This window comes from Diabrotica undecimpunctata, chromosome 5, assembly GCF_040954645.1.
Source record: "Diabrotica undecimpunctata isolate CICGRU chromosome 5, icDiaUnde3, whole genome shotgun sequence".
NCBI lineage: Eukaryota > Metazoa > Arthropoda > Insecta > Coleoptera > Chrysomelidae > Diabrotica > Diabrotica undecimpunctata.
In genome coordinates this window covers 142,952,542-142,974,843 of record NC_092807.1, presented here as the reverse complement: position 1 = coordinate 142,974,843, position 22,302 = coordinate 142,952,542, and the positions used below count along the sequence as shown (strand labels likewise).

The window sequence follows — 22,302 nt, the reverse complement described above, 5'->3', positions numbered from 1 at the left end:
CCTATTTGTCCCATGAGAAGTTGGAAATATTAGTTTTTTTAATTGTTTTAAGAATAAATAAGGAATGTTGGTTATGAACATTCATTCTGTGCGATTGCTATTACATATTTGTTGTTCATGAATTTGTGAGGTAAGAATATCAAAGTATTAAGATATTTACTATGAATGTTCATATTTTAAGGTTATGTTATTGTTTGACTAAAACTTTATTTATTTTTACTGTATTTCAAGGTATTTTGTTGTTGTTTTTATCGGGGTTATTTCAAAATTAATCAATCAATCATTGAATTTATTTACGAAGTTGAAACATATTTATATTACTGTTTTATTCTTTTTTCGTTGTCAGGTATTTGTCCATCAATTATTATAATTTACATTAGATTCTGCTTTGTATTTGTTAGTATCGCATGATTTTTCATATCGCAAAAACATGTTATTGCTTCGCATTATTGTAGCATAAATATTTGTTTTACATGGCTTAATAAGAAATTAAGAGATATTTAGGAAAGTAAGAAAAATGTAAATAAAATTTGCATACAGGACGAATTATAACTATAGAAATATATGCTAGTATATATTCCTGCTTTACTTTACTATTAATAGTATCTAGAGGATACTCAATATGTAACATCGAAGCATGCACATTTTTATGTTTACACTCAAGGTTCTATTGCAAAAAAAAATTTTATTTTCATAAATAAGTTACTTTGTTGTTAGTTTCTTTGCAAAATCATTATTCTCATTTTTATTACAATTCAAGCAAATACTCAGTGATATTAGAAGTGTTACACCCAGAAGGAATAATTTCTTAAACCTAATTTTTTGGTGACATGGTAGATTTACATCAAGAATGAACCGATAACGTTGGCGAGAATTTTTATTAATATGTAATAAAAAAAAAAATGTGTTTGGCGACCCTGTAGCTGAATACACTCCTGTATAGGTCCAGACATTGACACAATGCGATGATCGATGTCTGCTTCTAGCATCTCGTTTCACACAACTTGAAGTTCATGGATTAAATGTGCCAGACTCTGGTGGATGGTGCAAGTTGGACAGTCTCCTTTCCATCATATCCCACACATGTTCGATAGGATTTAAATCCGGTGAACGGGTGGCCACGGCAAAACACTAACGCCAGCTTCTTGAAGAAAGTCCATAGTTCGACGAGCACTAAATAAAAAAAGACGTGTCGAGGGGCGTCTAGATAAGGTAGTAAAGTGATTTATAAGATGCCATCTAAATAACGCGCAGCTGTCATACTGCCTCGAATAAACACAAGATGTGATCGGCTACCATAGGCAATACCCCCTTCCCCCCAATCATTACACCAACTGTCCTGTGCCTCTCAACAGCAAATCTATGACCATCATGCATTCTTAAACAAAATCGCGATTCATCGCTGAATGCTACATTATGCCATTCTGCCACCCGATGCTGCCGTTCTCTGCACCAATCCAAACGTTGACGACTGTGGTCCGCAGTCAAAGGAAACACTAGTCGTGGGCGGAATGACACCAGTCCAAAGGCTGAAATGCGAGGATATAGTGTACGTATAGTAACATGTCTACTTTCTACTCCAAACTATTAGTCAGCGATTTGACGCGTAGTAGCAAAACGATCTCACAGAGCTAATAGTCTAAAGCGTCTATCTTGATGCTCTGTGGTAAACCTAGGTTGACCAGTTGGTCTTCGTGTTCCTCTACCTTCGTTTGTCTACACAAGACATACACGTATAACCGTCATTGCTGTACAATTAACACGACGGCCAATTTCGCGATACGAAATCTCTGTAGGCAACAATTCTACCCCTGTCAAAATCGCTAACATTGTGGCAATTTTGGTGTCTTTTGAGGCATTTTCTTACACTGAATACAATTAGACGGAGGAATAATAACTCAAAATTTCTGTACCAGCCGGTTTTCATAAATCGAAAATAAAAAAGATAAAACATTAATATTGTTATCATAGCATGCTTTAAATACAGCAAAATGCACTTTAAGAAATTATTCCTTCTGGGTGTATCACTTGTAATGTCACTGACCATATTTATAGTTAACACATCCGACATTTTGACGGTCAATTAAGTTGGACATAATTATTTGGTTTCTTAGTAATGACTAGAAACTTGGTTTTATCCTAGTTTAGGTGTTGTCTTTTTAGTTTTGTGTATAAAAAAGTTCATAAAGACAAAAAATATATAGACTTAAAATACTTTATTGCTTTTCAAACTATATCTCATCAAGATCGATACACTTTTGCATACGCTCAAACCAATTGGTAACACAGTTATTCCAGTCTTCAGTTGACATCTGCAAAATCGCTGTTTTTAAAGACCGATGGCTTCTTCTGGCTACTGCAATCGCTGCCCATGCATTGAATTCTTGATATTTGGGAACGTGAAGAATTCGTTGGGACAGGTCAGGCGTATACGGTGGATGGTTTAACAACTCGATGTTTTGAAGCTCAAAAAAAGTTGCGACATTTTCTTTGATACACTTCGAGAAGGGATCACTTTCGTTGGTTTTTCCTCGTCGTGAAACACCTACACAGCGGATTGCCGTTTTTTTTTCCGGTTCGTAGGAGTAAATTCAAGATTCATCACCTCTAACAATACTATAAACGTTTTTTGAGCTTCCTTTGTTGAACCGTTCCAATGTTTTTCGACACCAATTGGCGGGAACCGCTTTTTGCTCTTTTGTGAGCAAATGAGGTATCCAACAGGAAACCAACTTCGTGACACCCACATCTTCATGTAGGATCTTTTGGATCGAGGTCTTTGAAATGCTCTGAAAATCTTTCGGTATGTTACACGGCGGACATCTTTAATTAGCTGACGAACCGCATCAATGTTTTGCCGTACGACTGCTGTTTTGGGTGGACCTGGTCTAATTTCGTTTTAGAAACCATTTCAGCGAGACATTGCTGTTGAGAAAATGTTCTCGGCTAAGATTAATTTTTCGACCGACTAATTTCAAAAATTCACTGTATCTACATGACTTGTTGTATAGCATTGAAACTCTCGATTTATTTCAACAAAAGATTGAGGTTACATTTGTGTTGGAAGGTCTTATTGGTGGCGCCCTATAAGCGGCTACATGCAAAACTAAAAGACAAACCTCGTAGTGCCTGTTCATTTATTATCACTGTCTGCTGCTATCTGACAAGTGACGTCAGAAATGAAAAAAGGTATACACAAAAATATAGAAGTCAACTATAATTCAACCGTTTGGTCTTATCTATACATATATATTGTCAGTTGTGCTTCCGAACATTCTTGTGCATTAATTACGTAAAAAGTATATTGAGGGCTATCTGATATAGCATTATCATCGTCATTATGAAACTAATAAGGAATATATTTATAATAATACGGAATATGTAATAATTATACTTATATATCCCTAGTGTCTTCTTTGTTTAAAAGTGTGTATACACAGTAATTTATATTTCTTTCTGTGTGTTCCATACATTATTCGTTTCTGTCATTTTCCCATGCGATTTTACATATTTAAGATCTATCACAAATTCTCTATTTTTGATATATGATTAATGTTGACTTATTGTTGACTTATAAGGTCTTGATGTTTCACCTAAATAAATATATTCGTATTCACAAGGTGTTTTATAAATACAATCCTTTTTTTCTTGTTCGTTATTAAGTCGATAAAATAGATCTCAATTTGTTTGTTGTTTTACATGTTGTTGAAGTATGAATTTATTTTATATCCTTTTGTTTTTCACACAATCCTTTTATATGTGGTATTGTTATTTTGCTCGTATTATGTCTTGTAAATGTGAATTCCTTATTTATAAACGACAACCTTTTCCGTGGCTTGTCAAAGATATAATGTTAAGTGTATTTATCTTATATTTTTCGTTTATATTTGGTTTAAATGATAATGTTTTTCATAAATATTTAAATTTATGTTGAAGATAAACAGTTTATTACTTAAATTTACAAAGAATATTACATACAGCAATAAATTAGACTACATAACAATTAATGGTTTAGCTAAAGAGCATTGATATACAGGGTGATCAACTTTTGTAACAAAGTTTGTTATCTGATATTATAGAAGATAGCAAGAGAAGTTAATTACTAACATTAGCGTCCATTTCTAACAAAATACAGATGAATAAGTCCCCTCTCACTCCTGAACAAACCACAAAATATGCTTCGCTCCCTTATTTCCCACAAATCACTAACAATCTTAACAAACTTTTCAAAAACTTACCTGTTAAAATAGCCTTAAAAAACACCAGAACCTTAGGAAAGTTATTTTCGAAGACAAAAACTCCATTGGCCCCTCTAGAACAAACTAATGGCGTCTATCATACACTCTGTGCAGAGTGCAACCCATGCTACATTGTCCAGACCAGCCGCTCTCTTCAAGGTCGACTATCGTCCTACAAAAGCGACATTAGGATTTCTAAACCATCTTGTGCCCTTGCACAACATGCCATTTCAACTAAACACAGTATCAATTTCACGAATACCAAAATACTGTGCAAACAACAAAATTATCACAAGCGATCCATCCTTGAAATGTGCCAAATTCTAAAACATCCTGCGTCCCTAAATAAAAGGGAATTTTTTTTAAAGAAAAAATGAATCCTTTTTTAAAAAAGGTCGTTCCCTTTTCGTTTACCAATTCCCTATATAATCGTACCTCCCTGCATTCCAAATAAACACATGTACTAAAACAGGCCACATGTGAAATTATGACATCCTACAACGGATAGAAATAGAAAACAATCGAAAAGATTAAAGATTAGTGTGATTTGACCCTTGAAACCTGAAAGATTAAACCAACATTCAAATGAAGCCATCGGTCAAAATTAAATGAACATTAGTGCTCTTTTACAGTTTTTCTTGTGTTTTTCGTTTCTTTTTTCTTGTTCAGTTAGTAAGTTTTAATTACTAATTAAATTAGTAAGTTATTGTAGAGTTTATATAACATCTAGAAAAACCTATAAATTGTTTTTGTAAGTATGCACCCTGTTCGTTGTTTACTTATATTCTAAGATCTTTTCTGTTGGTAGTGAACTGATGATGCTTTTAAAAATAAAAGCGAAACGTATTCAAATAAATCAATGAAGTAGTTTACGACTTTCATTTGCCAATTATTGACCGATCAAACATCTGCTATTCAACTATTGAATATATTTTAAATATATATATATATATATATATATATATATATATATATATATATATATATAGTAAACTCTTAAATATTGGGAAATCTGCAATTTGATTTTCAGATTTCCCCAATATTTAAGAGTTTACTATTTAACTTATCTGCAAAGATTAAATTTCTCTTATATATATATATATATATATTATATATATATATATATATATATATATATATATATATATATATATATACTACTCTCCAAAATTAACGCACCACCCAAAATGGACCATGATTTTGAAACTATATTTCTTTTGAACCCCATGATACAAGGATACAAGATATGATATTGCCACGCACTAAACTCGTACATCTCGCGCATGACGTCACCTTGTGCTAGATTTTTAAAATGTATCCATGCTTGCGGATGAAACGAACTGTTGATATTCAAATATAATTTAGTAGATGTTTTATTAACTACGTGAATTTAAGCTTAAGTATTTAAACTAGTATATTTTAGAAAATAACACTTTTCCCATGAGAGTGAAGTTTGATGGAGGGAGCCATGGCCGAATGCCACAAATTGCAAACTGTGGAATGTAATTTTAACACAATATATATATATACATATATATATATATATATATATATATATGTATATATATATATATATATATATATATATATATATATATATATATATGTATATATATATATATATATGTATATATATATATAAATATATATATATATATATATATATATATATATATATATATATAAAGGTAGAACGTATCAGCGTAGCTCGCAACAAAGAAAAAAATATGTTTTTTACTTAAAAACTTACTTTTACTGGTTACTTTCCATCTTATACACATATGTGTATAAGATGGAAAGTAACCCTATATCTGACATCTGACTATTGGTCGTCTTCAATACGGTGCGGTTAAGTTAAAAAAGGATCATATTAACTATATCACTAAATTAGGGAAAATATCACTATATTAATAATATTAATATGCTCCTTTTCATACGACCAATAGTGAAAAATACATATATACGGTTGCCTACATCTTATGTACTTATTTTATTATATATTTTTTTCCTTTGTTGCGAGCTATGCCGACACCTTCTACTTTTATTTTTCTGTTGACTCGAATTAACCTTTTTTTGTTTATTTCTTAAACATCTTTAATGTACAATTTTTGCCATTTTTCTTTTTCTAGACAAAGTAGAATTATGCAAATATTTATTTAATTGTCTAATTCGAAAAAACATCCTGGATCTAAAAAATAAAATTTTTGTTTGATTAGAGCACAACACTGAAAAACTCTCATCTAATAATTTTTTTAAATATTGTTTAGAAACAAATAAATTATCTTTATTTGCAGAATTAAAAATTTTCTCCAGTTTTTCAAGATATTCCATTATTCGAGAAGTAGGTTTTGAAAGACCACCTTCACTTAAATGAGAAATCCAGGTGAACTCATTTGAACTAGATAAAGTTACAGATGAATCTATATCCTTCAGCTTGTGACATATATAACCTCTTGGTGTATACCCCAGCAATTCATGTTTTAAATTACTTTTATAATCACTGTCAATAAAGTGCTTAGAGCAAAAACAAGCAAATTTAATGTTAAAACTATCCTGGCGTTTGTACAAATGTTTCCAAATAGCTTGCATTTCCTTGTCTTTTGGATAGCTATAAAATGCTGTACCAGGTACAAAACTCTTGCACATATTGTCAACGGCACAACCATACACTGCACACTTCATATTGCGAAAAATTTAAAGCCTTTAACACTCTCAAAATATTATTTTACTAAATGTTGGCTATGAACCGTAAATGTACAGAAATATCAAAACACAATAAGGCAAAATTTAGCACAAGCTGACGTCACATAAGCCACGCCTACATGCGCGGTATCTTATCTGTTTGTATTTGTATCATGTTTGAACCCTTAATTGTATTTCGATGATTTATTTTTTACATTATAGGTATATTTCTAGTTAATTACTATAATAATGTTTTTTGAGAAATGTCAACGTTTTACCTATATACGGGGTGTATAAATAAATGTGTGTTTTTTCATCTAATTTTGCAACAACCTGTAGAATGTATTTGAAACAAACGCTACATGTTATTAATATTTTGAGATTGCCTCATTCTTTCTCCACATTTTTGTGAAAAAATCATCTCGATATCTTTATTATCAAAAAAGGAAAGTATGTTCAAAGCATTACGTGATTTTCTACTTTCCAAAATTAACGCACTACCTCAACTATACCATAATTTTTAAGCTATTTTTCTTTTGAATTCATAATTGGATTTCGATGATTTTTTTTCGCACTGCAGACCTATTTCTAAGTAATTACTGTATTATTGTTTTCTGGGAAATGTCAACGTTTCACCCATATACGGGGTGTAAAAATAAATTTGATTTTTCATCTTATTTTGCAATACCCTGTGGAATTTATTAAAAGCAAACGTCTTATTACTATTACGAAAAAGCTTCATTCTTTGCAACATTTTTGTAAAAAATCATCGATTTCTTTATTATCAAAAAGAAAAGCACTTTCAGATCGAATTTTAATACTCATTAATGGAAGCAGTTAGTTGGCTATGAAAAATTAAACAATTTGACAGGACAGCTTTAAACTGACAATATTGTTTAAATTTCAAAAGATTGTTTTGGTATTTTGCGTATGTTATATAGTTGACATGGATCGTATTTCAAGGAATTTAAGCCGAGATGAATGTGTTCAGGCAATTACTTTAGCTGATGTAGGGTTAAGTTATCGTGAAATAGGATTGAAGTTAGGAGTATCTCATACTACAATATCACGAGTCATTCAACGTTTTCAAGAAACAGACGACCATACGAGAACGGCGTGGACAAGAAAGAGGAAGACTCACAACACCACGACAAGATCAGTTTATCAGGCTTCGTGCTAAAAGATAACGTTTTCTTATAATGAGACATTTACAAATACAAGGGGCAAATGTTCATAATATTCAAATTAGTAGAAACACTATACAAAGGCGTCTCGCTGAACAAGATCTGCATATAAGGATACCAGTCAGAGCACCAGCTTCAAACGGAAATCATCGTAGAAGTAGATTACAATTTGCCAGAGAGCACCTTAAATGAAATGTTAATGACTGGGAGCACGTGTTGTTCACTGATGAATTAAGGTATTGCTTATATAGCTCAGATAGACGTGTGAGAGTTATTCGACGCCCAAGGGAACGCTACGCACAGTGCAATATACGACCTATTACTTTATTCAGTGGAGGATCTGTAATGGTTTGGGGAGGAATATCTCTTACAGCCCGAACGGAACTTGTTGTTTTACGAAGAGGTTCCTTAACAAGTGAAAGGTATATTACAGGCATGTGCCATGTGCTCCTTATATAGGAAATCATTTTCTTTTAATGCATGATAACGCTCGACCATATATTGCACGTGTGGTCCGTGAATATTTGGACGAGGTAGGAATACAAACCATGAACTGGCCACCCTGCAGCCCTGATCTCAATCCCATAGAAAATTTGTGGGATATTATTGATCGTCAACTCAGGAGCCGACATCCACCACCTGTCTCTCTTGACGACATAGAAGTTATGGTAAGAGAAGTTTGGAATGCAATTGATCCTGACCAAATACGCCGCTTGATTTTAAGTATGCCTCGTCGCTGTGAAGAAGTAATTAGATGTAGAGGTGGAAATACTCGTTAATAAGTGTTATTGGGAGAGGGAATTGTTAAAGATTATTTAGGTTATGTTTTTTTAGGCTTTATTTATTATTTATTATAACATTAGATATGCAGATGACACTATAGTTTTTGCCGATAATCTGAAGGACTTACAGATATTAACAAATCGCATAACAGAAGTCAGCAACAGATACGGACTAGCTCTTAACATAAAGAAAACCAAATTTATGACAATTAGTAAAAAACCAATACTAAACGCTCAACTTACAATCAACCAACAGAATATCGAAAGAGTCGAGCAATATACATATCTAGGCACCAATTTAAATAGCCAATGGGACCACTCAACAGAAATTAAACAGCGAATAATAAAAGCAAAAGCAGCATTCGTTAGAATGAGAACTATTTTCAACAGTCGAGACATATCATTAAAAACAAAATGCCGTCTATTGAACTGCTACATATTCACAGTTCTGCTCTACGGAATGGAAGCATGGACACTGACTGTTGCATCTATGAATCGGCTCGAAGCTTTCGAAATGTGGTGTTATAGGCGCATCTTACGTATATCCTGGGTTGACAGAGTTACTAATGTGGAGGTCCTGCGTAGAATGGGGAAAGAATGTGAAATTCTCATGACCGTCAAAACTAAAAAGTTGGAATATCTAGGTCATGTAATGAGAAATCAAGAACGTTACGGCCTTCTCCAGCTGATTTTCCAAGGGAAAGTAAATGGTAAGAGAGGACCGGGAAGAAGACGCATTTCCTGGCTTCAAAATTTGCGAAAGTGGTATAACACGACTACCACTGAACTGTTCCGCGCTGCAATAAGCAAAGTGAAGATAGCCGTGATGATCGCCAACGTCCGGAACGGATAGGCACTTTAAGAAGAAGAAGAGGGTTTATTTGTATTAAATATCAATAAAGTTTATGTAAGTAATGTTTTCTTTGCTTTAAATGTTAATTAAAATTTGTTACATTTACAATTTTGTACAATCTTTAATAATAGAGATATCAAGATAATTTTTTTACGAAAATATTAAGAAAGGATGAATCTGTCTTAAAATAATAATAAGATGTAGCGTTTCTTTCTAATAAATTCCACAGGGTGTTGCAAATTACGATGAAAAAACACAACTTTATTTTTACACCCCGTATACGGGTAAAACGATATTTTTGATATTTATGATATTTTTTAGAAAGCTTTAATACAGTGATTTACTAGAAATAGACCTATAACATAAAAAAAATCATCAAAATCCAATCATTCGTTCAGAAGAAAAATAGCTTCAAACTTATGGTACATTTAAGGTGGTGCGTTAATTTTGGTATATATATATATATATATATATATATATATATATATATATATATATATAAAAGCAAACACAAATGAAATTTTTTATTTGTTGAAAAATTGTTATAAATAAACAGCTTTCCGTTTTAAACTTTGGGTAAACTTTTTAATGTATGTTGTAGCATAATATTTAGCCTTTCGATTAAAATAAGATATAGCTTATGTGTAAAAAATAAACATGTGTTTTGAACGTTAAAGTTTAGATGTTTGTCAAGTCTATATATCCCGAAACGTAACGCACGAATTTGTTCATGAATATTTTAAACTAACTTTTGCTATATCAAATCAAAATGGACTTACGCATTTTGAACCTATTTTGTAAACTTTCAGCTCATATTTCTTGTTTTTTAAATTCAATGTATAACCTATTGAAAAATGGCCTCGAAAAACGTTAAAATCGACATTTTTAATTGTTTATTTGCATTTTAAATTCAAAGTAAGTATTTTTCAGATTATTACAAAAAAGTAATTTTAGAGCAAAAAATATATATTTTTTTACTACTTTTTTAAAATTTTCCGTTTTTTGACCTTAATTTGTTAATGTTTAATTAAGTCCAAAAAATCGACTGCAGGAAACATATATAGGTTCTTGTTATAGAGGTCTATACTACTCAAAACAACTCGTTTGCCTGGCTGGTTCAGTGTCACAAACAGGCTACTTTTCTTGCTTATTTCCCTGGTCTAGAAGTAGAACTTCTTACGATTTTCATTGAAATTTGAGTACTTTGAAAACTTTTTAAATATCCCGTATAATATAAAACAAATTTGTATTTTTGTAACTGCCAAGTGAAGCTCTTTTTAAATTTAAAATATAATACACGGTGTTTCATTCAAGAAAACATTTTTGATGCGGTATAATCTATATATATGGAAGTCCTTGTATATTTGTACCTCTTATTTTTGGAAATAACTTTTTTAGTCCCTCCTATAATAAGAGAAATAACGGACTTTGTCACAAAAATTGATGACCCTGTATTGTCAAATTTTTTATTAATCATAAAAAATGTAGAAAAAAATAATACTTTTGCTTGCTTCCGCCATTGTTTTAAATCTGCTTTTAACAATTAAGTTTTATACAAGAATAACACACGCTGTATTACTGTTATGGTATGCCTTCGGCAAATAGTATCATGGAAACATACGATGTTTATGTATTATAATTAAAACAAACTATATAGATTTTTAGTCCAGTTACTGAGGCTTAAAATATGGTAATACCTCCGAATTTTTTATAACTGCATCGATTTCTTTGAAAATTTCAAATTAAGGTTATCTTACCCTCCGCTTCAAAAGTTATATACGCTCTTATATACGCTTTTTGTTTTTAAGGGGTGAAAACTACCCCTTATTGAAGAAAACTGGGAAAAACGCGTATTTAATTATATTATGCACTTAAATCTTGTTTATTCACATAAGGTAAATATTGTAATGTGTTCTCTAATATGAAAATTAATTATTCACAATTTTTAACCCATAAAACGCTTTAAAAACCCTTAAAAGCTAATACTTTTTATAAAAATAATATGAAAAAAAAGTCGTAGCAGCTTGAGACATTTCAATTATGTATTTAAATACAAATAAAAATTAATACCCTAGCTATACAATAATATTTTATTTATTGGAAATTTTCAACCCTTACAACCACCCTTATGACAAAAATGAATTAAAAAATATTTTTATCGGTTTGAAACATTTCTTGAGTGCATTCTATTTACCGAAAATTAATTTTTTGCATATAAAATAAGTTTTTATTATAATTTCAACATTTCAACCCTCACAACCAACCCCTTTTTTAAAAAATTAATTTAATATATTTTTATTGGTCTGAAACATTTCTTGAGTGCATTTTATTAAACAAAAATTAATTTCTTGCTTATAAAATAACATTTTATTATAATTTCAACATTTCAACCCTCACAACCACCCCCTTTGTCAAAAATGAATTAAAAAATATTTTTAATTATTTGAAACATTTTTAGAGTGCATTGTTTGTAGACAAAAATTAATTTTTTACTTATAAAATGAGCCTACTTTTTTCAACCCTTACAAGCACCCCTTTTGATGAAAATAAAATCCTTAAATCTATAACTTAGACATGGACATAAATAGAAAAAGATTAGTTTATAATATATTACAATTTTTTTATTTTCCAAAAAACTAAAAATAAATCCAATGCTCCAAATTATAAAATTTTTCCATGCTCCAAAATTTATTCTAAAAAGTACTATTGGTTTTTTTACAATAACTCGGTTAATTTTGATGCTACAACATGCATAAAAAAAAACGATTTTACAGGTAATTTAACGGGCTATAAGTAAAGGAATGTTAAAACATTCTAAAGTCCTTCATGTTTAAAAGGTGAAGGATCAAAGGGTCGGAGACCAGTGGTTCATGCGCTATAAAGCAAACTTCAACCAATTATATCTCCGTTATTTTTTAAGCTACAAAAAAAATTAAAACATGAAAATTTTTGTTGAAAAAAAATCTATTTTTTCGTATTGTGTCATCTTTTACGTATCTTTTATAGTTTTGAAGTTATTATAAAAAAAAGATTTTGTTTTTAATATCTACAAAAAAAAATGTAATCATACTTTTTTCAAAAACTGGGTATTCTAAATTGGCTAAACTTTTGGATCATACAAAAAACACTAAAATAAAGTGAATTCTATAAGGAAAAAAAATTATTTCAATCCTAGTGAACATGACGTTAGTTTTATTGCGTTTTTTTTACAAAAATTTGAGAAACCCATCGTTTTTTTGATCGTATCTCCCGTACAGTTGGTGCAAAGGACTTTTACCATCACTGATTTTAAAGGTCTCTTTTAAAAATATTATATGAGTTTTTGTCGAAAAATGTACCAGTTTTCCGTTATTTAACGTTAAATACTCGTATTGAAAGACAAAACCAAAAACAAACCTTCTTTGAACAGACATAACTGAGTTAATATTGAACTGAAAATATTCATTAAAAAGCCAGTCTTTTTGTTTTTTTTTATGGGCTTTAATTTTAGTCGTTACACTTTTTTTGATAAAACTCTTAGTTTCAGAGCTATTTTTAAAAATCCTTTGAAAAACATGTTTTTTTTTAACGAAAAATGACACTTTTCAACAGCGAATAACTCAAAAAGTATTGATCTAGCGAAAAAAATGTTTACTACATTTTTTGTTTGAAATTTTTGTCCTTCTATCGAATAGCGTGGTTATTTTGAGTGAAAAAATTTCCACCCTCGAAAAGGGGTGGCAAACACCCCCAGGATAGAAGCGCACATCGTCACTATATAACTTTTGTTCCTTGAGTAATTATTTACTAACACACAAAATTTCAAATGAATCGATTCAGTTATAAAGAATTCGGAGATAAAAACCCTCAGTAACGGATCTATTTATTTTAAAATTAAAAATAAACTATTTTTTTAGAGCGACTTATAACAATATGAGCTGTTATATCGTAATATTTTGAAAAGTAAATGCTACAGTTCAGAATTTTTTGATTAACTAAACAATACATGTTTTTTCTTTATTTAGGGCTACAGCTGAAGAGATGCGACAAGCAGCGACTGCAGAGGAAAACGCAGTGCCACCATCAAAAGGTATGCGATCGAATCTTGTCGCTCACGCTCAGCCTATCAGTTTCAGCGGTGCGCCGGTTTTTGACAGCAATGTCTGAAAATATCTACGCACTATTACATCCTCGTTTTCCATATTTGGTCATCCCTTATACCCCCTTACCCCAATTTTGATATAAAAGTGAAAGTCGACCATTGACATGTAGAAGTCAGAGTACAAAAATATAAATAATAAATAAAAGGAAGTTGTGTCAGAAGTACGTATCATTTATATACGTATATCGTATCTGACTGTTGACAGCGGCATATCCCAAGTATACTGATTAAGACCACTATCACAACGTCCTCCACCTATTTCACTACGTAAATAAAATGAGGTTATTATACCCAGCAATCGTGTAACGTGTACGCGTACAAGCTGTATGAATTAATTAACGAAGGTGTTAAATAAACATTTCCGTGAACATCATTTAGGCCAAAAAGTAACTCACCTACAACTTGGGTGTAGTTGGTTTTGACATAAAGAATGTTATTCTCAGGTACCTAATTGTTCTTGAATTAAATATATTTGTACTTCCAAATAATTTTCTTACTCAACAAATTTATGGTACAACGAATAAAAGACATATAAGAATTGCTCGATAATATTGTGGACGTTCTTGTTAAAACTCAGTAATGAAATTAAATTTCCAGGGACCATTCTCCAATTTTTTTACTGTTTTTTATTTAGTTTATATGGAAACGAAAGTCGATATCAGTTTGATTTGTAAAACTTCCAAAAGTATATAAGGCTAGTATTATATTTTACAGAATAAATTTTGCATTCGGACTTCTACATCTCTCATTCACTATTCATTTTTGTAGATAATGTGTATTAGGTAATAGTAGTATACTATATTTTTTATTTGAAACATAGAGGCAGTCTTTAAACTTAGATATCAAAACATATACAGTCTAAACGATGAAATAATGCCAGTGTGTTTGTACAGCAGTAAGTTATTCAGATATATTTAAAAGATAATTGTTTTTATATAATTCAGACCAATTTGACAATATAACTAAGAGGCAACAAGATAAATATTATAATTATTTCAGTGAGATGCAGACTCTGGTGGGTTTAATTTCTCGTCGCGCATTTGCAATGAAGTTTTCAATACCTGAGCGTTATTGGTGTAATAAAAAAATATCTCTGGTAATATGGTAATGAAATATTCTGTAATATTTCTTTTTTTATTTGAATTTTGGATTAATATGTACCAAATTAGGTATTAATACAAAATAATTAGATGACTCAACGGTCCGGTGAGCTTCGATGTGGGTAGTTTAGTGGATCCATGGTGTTTAAGCTGTCCAGCTAAACATTTTTAAAATGCAGTGGGATAAAAAGTAGATTTGAATTGAAATTCGCGGGGAATCGGGTCGGTCGATGGATGAGTAGTAGTTCGCTGATTGTTATGACATTTTCTAATATTTATTCCAGCAGTCTTGGATTAACCAGTGGTGTTACAAAAGATGGGAGAATATTAAGAATAAAAATATATTAGTTTTATTAGTTTTACAAATACTTTATTATGGCAAAGCCATTGGCTTTTACAACTCGTTCCAATATTTGTGAAGTGGGCAAAATAATGCCCAGTGCAAAATAATTTTGAAGTAATAAATGTCGCATGTCGTTTTGCAAATTTTCGATATAATGTTTCAATAGATTTTCGATGGGTTCTATAGAGTCAGGACTTTTGCTCGCCGTGGAAAAACGTTTATATTGTTGTTGTTCACCCGCTCGCTTTTTATTCGAGTAGTATGAACTAAAGAATTATACTGTGATACAAATATTTAAATTATATAAAACTGGAAAAACTCCTCTGAACATTATGTTGTTTAAGATGTCTAGGTGGGACTCCGCTGTTCGACTCAAATTTCTCTGCCCGGAGAGTGACATTTTCAAGTTTGGAAACAACAAGAAGTCGCACGCAGCAGTTTGTAGCCCAATTGGGCCGTGATGACATTGAAGGTGTGAGCCGGGGCGTTGTCATGGTGGAAGAGCATTTTTTTGTCAAATGGGGGCGTTTTTTCTGTAATTCGTCATCGAATCGGCCCATTAATTCGACATAGTCAAGCCCTGTGACCATTTTACTCTAGCCAGTACTCTAGTAGAGTAGATCATATCTTGTGTAATATCAGAAAACGGTGGCCATCACCTTTCTGACCGATAGCACAGTCTTCGCCTTCTTCGGAGCTCGTTCGCCGGATGAAGTCCACTATTTCGACAGTTCCTTAGTCTCTGGTATGTATCGGTGGATCCATGTTTCATCGACGGTCACGACAAACAGCGTCAAACAGTGCTCTGAAGTGGTCTCACGGTTGCGCTTGTGGTCTGGAGTGAGTAAACGCGGCACCAATCGCGCCGACAGCTTTCTCGTGCCCAAAATTTCATGCAGGCTATTACCCACGCGGTCTTTTAAGATTTCTCAGCTATCTCGCAAACATTCAGTCGACGTTCTGTCAATACGACAGTATTACACGATAGTGAATTTCTTTTGCGATAGTGACGCCATCGGGCGGTAAGGCTAAGTACTTATTAGACCGCCCTATGCAAAATCAAGATCATACAATTCAATTTTGGCGTTCACATTTCGGTTTGACGCGACACTTCGTTTATAAAAGTTTTTTTCGTTTGTAACTTTTGTTCGAATTAGAATATATTATCGAATTAGTCTAAAATCATTTAAAAATTCAGATATATTTACAATTACATAATTGTCTAATAATCTTGCTGTGCAAACCCTTTGTACTCATGGGCACTAATGGTATTTTAAATATTTTTAATATGTTATTAGATTTCATATCAACTGTCCTTACTTTTAGTAAATTTTTATATTGTGATATAATTTATTATTAGCTTATTGGTAAATTATTTTTGTGTCTTATAAAAATGGTTAAGTAATCTACTGAGTCATCGATATCTCACTGAGTGACAGTTTAGTGAGTCACTAGAATTTTTCCAAATAAAAAAAGCTAAATTATCCGACTTTACTTAGTAACAAGACATTTACTCTACACAAAGAGTACTCAAAAGATTATTCCGCAATAATATTGTATGGTTGATAAAGATAATATGGAAATACGTATAAATGTTGCGTTTTGTCGAGAATTGACAAAATGAGTGACCTTGAATGTAGGCCAATAAAAAATTATCTCGTGAAAAGAGACTCTTTTATTGGTGGAATAAAAGTTTTGGCCCGCGGGCTTTCGAATGGACCAATAAACGCTAGGAATTTCGGATATATTAGTTATCGATATTGAGGGTAACTCAACAATAGAAAGTATTTGTTTATTACTTAAAAAATTCCCCAAAACTTTATTTTTACCAAATAAAGAACTTTTCGTGAATATATAATATGATTTTCTGGTAAAATAGCCGCAAAACTTTTCACAATTCCACTTCACATCTGCTATCTTTTCCACGCAGTATACGTAATCATTTGTCTGGTTTTTTTAATCACGTATGGGGATTAATCACTGCTCCATGGCTTGCTGGGTCACTTTAATGTTTTTCAAAGATTTCTTATAAAGTGTCAAATTTTCTGGAAAATACAGTCTCACCCATACAAGCGTAGGTGGTTTAATCATTCTTATGATAATCATATGTATACGTATATACTTTTCTTTTGGATCCACAAGGACACTTAATACACTCAAAAGTCTTTCAGGGTGACTCAAATGTAACACTGTCATCAGATGTAGGTATAAATGTAAAATTTTTACCTAGAAATATAAAAGAGATCTGTTTTCCGAATATAAACTATCATTATCTAACCATGTATTTATGCTATATAATCTCTTTTGGAACGGTATTTAAATTATTTAAACCATTTTTATGAGACATAGTCCAGTCGGGTATTTCTAAAATAGCTTGCTTACATTGGTTGTAGTCAGTCGGAGCTTACATTTTTGTAGAAATATATCCGTAATGTTGTGCATAACGTGAATATGAATGTGCTCCAGGTGAAAAAGTTCAAATCGAAAAATCGTCGTTATAAGCCACTATTTGTCCATGGTCCATCCTGAATATATCGAAAAGTATCTTATCTATGAAGAAATTTGCTTATGAGAAATGAAAAATTTATCTCCAAAACAATTGAGAAGGCAAAATGAGAGGTTTTTCTGTTTTTATATTCAAGTCAAGTAATATAATCATTAAATATTCAAAGTGGATTTAACAACATCGTTAGGTAAAAATCAAACATACCCATAACAAACAATTTTTGACACAATAAAAATTTGAATTTTCGAATTTTCCAGACAGGCGCGTTGCAAAATTATTGTGCAAAGACAGAAAAAGGTATCACATTTTTTATTTACGCCATTTTTGGAGATATCTTTAAATTTTTTGAAACAATTTTCATAAATTTTAAAAAGATTTCGATTTCTGATAGAAAAATTTCCAAACGATATTTTTACAACTGCTTATGTGAGTTTTCTAACAAATAATTATACTGTCACGTACCATTGATCCGGATCGTAAAAGATCCCCAAACATAGGTCATATCGGCGAAAAGCTGATAAGGGCTCCTCGAATTCGACCTGACCCCCTTTAAATCCAAGCCGGGAATGATTTTAAAACATTTGTTGCTGCGATTCTAAACCTCTTAACCTTATATCTCCAAAAGATACTAAAATAGATCGTTCAGAAGAGACTTAAGTGTCTCAAATTAAAACCTTTTACAGGATGGAATTTCAAATACGTGAATTACAACTTTCACACAGAACGGAATTTAAAAATGCTCCAATATAAGCAATTTTTGATTGACAATTCCATTTGTATTCATTTTGTGGTATATTTTATGCTGTCCGAGATATTCAGAATAAAAGGTTGAAAATAGGATGTATAACGTAAAAATTGTTTTAGCTGGAGCATATTCATATTCTAGTTATAAAATAAACTAATAGAGACATTTCTAGAAAAATAAGGTCATACTAACTATAAAATAGCATAAACAGATCTCGTCTGGGCTAATATAAAATTATACGTACTTTTTTTTGTGTCGGAAAAATTTCAAAGCAGCACAGGTATTTAATGGCATTCGGAAAGTTCAGATTATAATTTAGTATTTTAAAAGTTTTTTTCCTTAAAAAAATATTCTGTTAAATAATGTTTACAATATTATCCGGAGAACTTTGCCAACATCTATGCTGTTCGTTATACCAAGGGTATAATTAAGTTTTTTTTAAATTGAACCGTTTTAAAGTTAATTTTTAATGTAAGTATACTTGTATTTTAGAATTATCGTATGTATCGAAGACTGTATAGTGTGTATTTTAAAAATATTGTACTTTATTACATACATTTGGATCAGTACATTATACTGAGGTATACAGGAATAGTTTCATATTTGTATAATTTTGAAGAATTCGACAAAGTACAATATTTTTAGACTACACGGTGTTAAAATATTAGATTTTTACGTCCAGTGCATATATATTTATTTGCATAAGTATAATTTTTGCTCAATAAGTTTTAAAATATACCGAGTGATGTAATTTTAGAAAAAGTTGGTTTGTGAACATAGTCTTTATCGGAATTTTATAGTTAATCATTTATACATTAGTGAAAGTTTTTTTACATAGACATATCAGTTGAGCACAGCCCACTTTGACGTCATAATCTTTCACTTCTCATTATAACCTCTAACATAAGGTTGACCTCACGCTGACTTGACAATAACTTCACGCTGTGTCAGCGTCATATCTACATGAAATTAGCGGTAAGATAACTTTGACTCAGCACGAAGTTAGCGATAATTCAACGTCGGTTCAGCGTGAAGTTAGTGTCAAGTCAACGTTAAGTCAGCTGTATGTTAAATCTTATAATAGGAGTGAAAGATTATGACGTCAAAGTGTACTTAAGTCATGATATGCTACTAAGGTATTTTACTCTTCATGGACTAATAGAGATTGACAAACATAGCAGCAAAGTCGTCTCTAATCTCAGTTGCTCTTCCAGGTTGTTGCTGATATATAACTGACTGTGTTACAGAAGAATTTTTAGGGTTATCATAAATAAAACGTCAATATCGAACAACTAAATATACCTTGATAAACAGAAGAACAATAGGAAGTTGACTAAATTTTTGGTTTTTCTGTCCATTTTGGAATATGCGTAAGTTGTTACCTAGAAGGAGTTACGGCTTAGTGGTTTTTTTTATTTTGCCGTATTTTCTGTAGTTGAGTGATAATATAACAACACAAGATTGTTGCTTTTCCATGTCTAGCTTAAACTGAGTAGAGAGCGGCTAATACGCTTTAATTTCTCAATCGCCGAGGCAGGCACCTATGTCTGATCCACCTCTGAAATTTTCTATAGTGACCTGTGTAGAATACAAACAATACAGATAACCAATAAAATTATACTCAATTTTAGAAAAACCATATATATATATATATATATATATATATATATATATATATATATATATATATATTGTATGTCTAAATAATATTGTGGGAGACGGCAGGAGACAGAATGGCTCCTCTGGTCTTAACGGAAATGTTAAAGTGACATCTGACATGACACGTTAGATGAATCATGGTGATCTGAACATTTCAAAAATTTTATGATAAAGTGAATATTGACCAAAGGTCCAACTTACCACTAATGTAGGAAAAGCCAACTGATGAAATATGAAATTATATTCTTAGATGCAATTGAAATGTTTATAAAAACTCTCGGATATTTGAAAGACGTGTAATAAAACCTTATACAGAGTGAAAAAAAAAATGTTACATGTTGTTCATAATTTAATCATTTTCACACGAATTATTTTGTCATAAGATTATGTCACTTTGTATATATATAATATTCCTGATGGAAATTGATTTTCCCATGTCCAAAAAGTCTTATAAAAATTCCATTTTGTCTAAAGGAAATAATGTCATTCCAATGACTGAGGTCATTTTTTGTAATAGTTTATTTCTAGTTAACATTTTTTTTATTTGAACCAAAATGATTTGGTTGATCTTAAAAATCGTTTAATATTTCAAGTCATTGATGGATAACAAAAATAGCTATGAATTGACAGCTAATAATACATATCTAATTCCTGTTGTGTTATATTAATTAATCATATATTAATTTACTTGTGATACTGTTACTATTCAGTTAATTTTTATGGTTGTTTTTTAGTATTCTCTATTATACTTATTATCATGTGTGGGGATCTATGAGACGAGTGGAAATTGATAACCTCCAGTAATATTTGGTTCAGTGGAGTACAGTTAAAAAATTCTCTTTGTTGACAGTTAGGTTTCGCTGTCAACTTATTTACAGCTTATAGTCGAAAATCTGTTTTAACCCGATTTTTTAAGTTTTTGCAGCTCAACCAAATTTTGATATGTTAAAATTGGTTTCAAAAATGGCCACACAATTTTTGACGAAACTTACAGAGAAAAAGTTGGACACTTCTGCATAAAAGACGTCGAATGTGGAAATAAATGTGGAATAATGCGGAAATTTAATAAGCTCCATCATCTGTAGACATATGATCTAATATCAGTTAAAAAAGTGCGTCTAAACCAATACACGTGAACACTTGCTGATAAACACAAGCTAGCACAAACCTGTTTTGAAGTACGACTTGCACTCGCTCTACTGTTACTTTACGATCTTTCGGAAAGATCATCACGAGGTGTTCATGTACTTCTCGCGCTTTTTTGTTTTTCTAATTCGGGACTCCCTGTAAGATGTTTTTTAAATAGTAGAAAATCCAAATTGGATTTGTTACTTTGATTTGTAGGGTCGGCTAATGGATGAGTAGTAGTATGATCAGAGTTAAGAATGGTTTGATCCCTAGTGGAAGAACGTAAAACGCTAAAAAATGAAACACACTCGTGGATTAACGGGACGCCCTAGAATTTTCTTCTAGTGATACGATTACAATGTAAAAATTAACTGAATAGTTGCATATGAATTCACAATGGAGACGTAAATAAAGTAAAGATATTTTTAAACTACTAGTCAATTTGAAATTATTTTAAAATTGTACAAAACTGTGTATCTATCTTTTGCGTGAACCAAGCTTTGTAATTATTAGATATCTTATTTGTAGTATACATAATCTGTAGTAACAATGACTCATTAAAATAGTTTTTGTTACCTTTATCATATTAAAATTATTATAGCAACTAGTTGTTGTACTGTTGAAAAGTGTATTATTCTGTGTTGTAGCAATAAACATACCTATCTTATATTAAGACAATTATTTGTAATTTATTTTCACTTTAACACTTTGATCCTATTAAAATACAAATTCCAGATCAGTATTATCCGTATCCGCAGCACTCCACTTCAAATTTCAACTGGTAAACGGATATAACCCATCATAGTAAGACTATACACGTATTTATTATCATAGTCTGTTTTTTCGTTGTTTGTTATGTCCGTGTCGTACATCAAGTAAGTATAGTAGCGTCTCTTTTTAGTGGGAAAGAGAGAGAGAATGAGGAGTTTCAATGCGCTAGA

General features: G+C 31.3%; 1 protein-coding gene across 2 annotated transcripts in view; it reads left to right on the top strand.

Annotated features, from left to right (window-relative positions):
• fwe (calcium channel flower) overlaps positions 1-22,039 on the top strand; it is a 43,231-nt gene extending 21,192 nt beyond the window's left edge. The window contains exon 5 of one of the 2 annotated variants that reach the window (XM_072532884.1): positions 13,744-22,039. In XM_072532884.1, coding sequence (XP_072388985.1) covers positions 13,744-13,885 — 142 coding nt within the window. In that variant the 3' untranslated portion in view covers positions 13,886-22,039. The remainder of the gene's footprint in view (positions 1-13,743) is intronic. The other variant, XM_072532885.1, reaches the window with a different exon arrangement.
• The last annotated feature ends 263 nt before the right edge of the window (positions 22,040-22,302 follow it).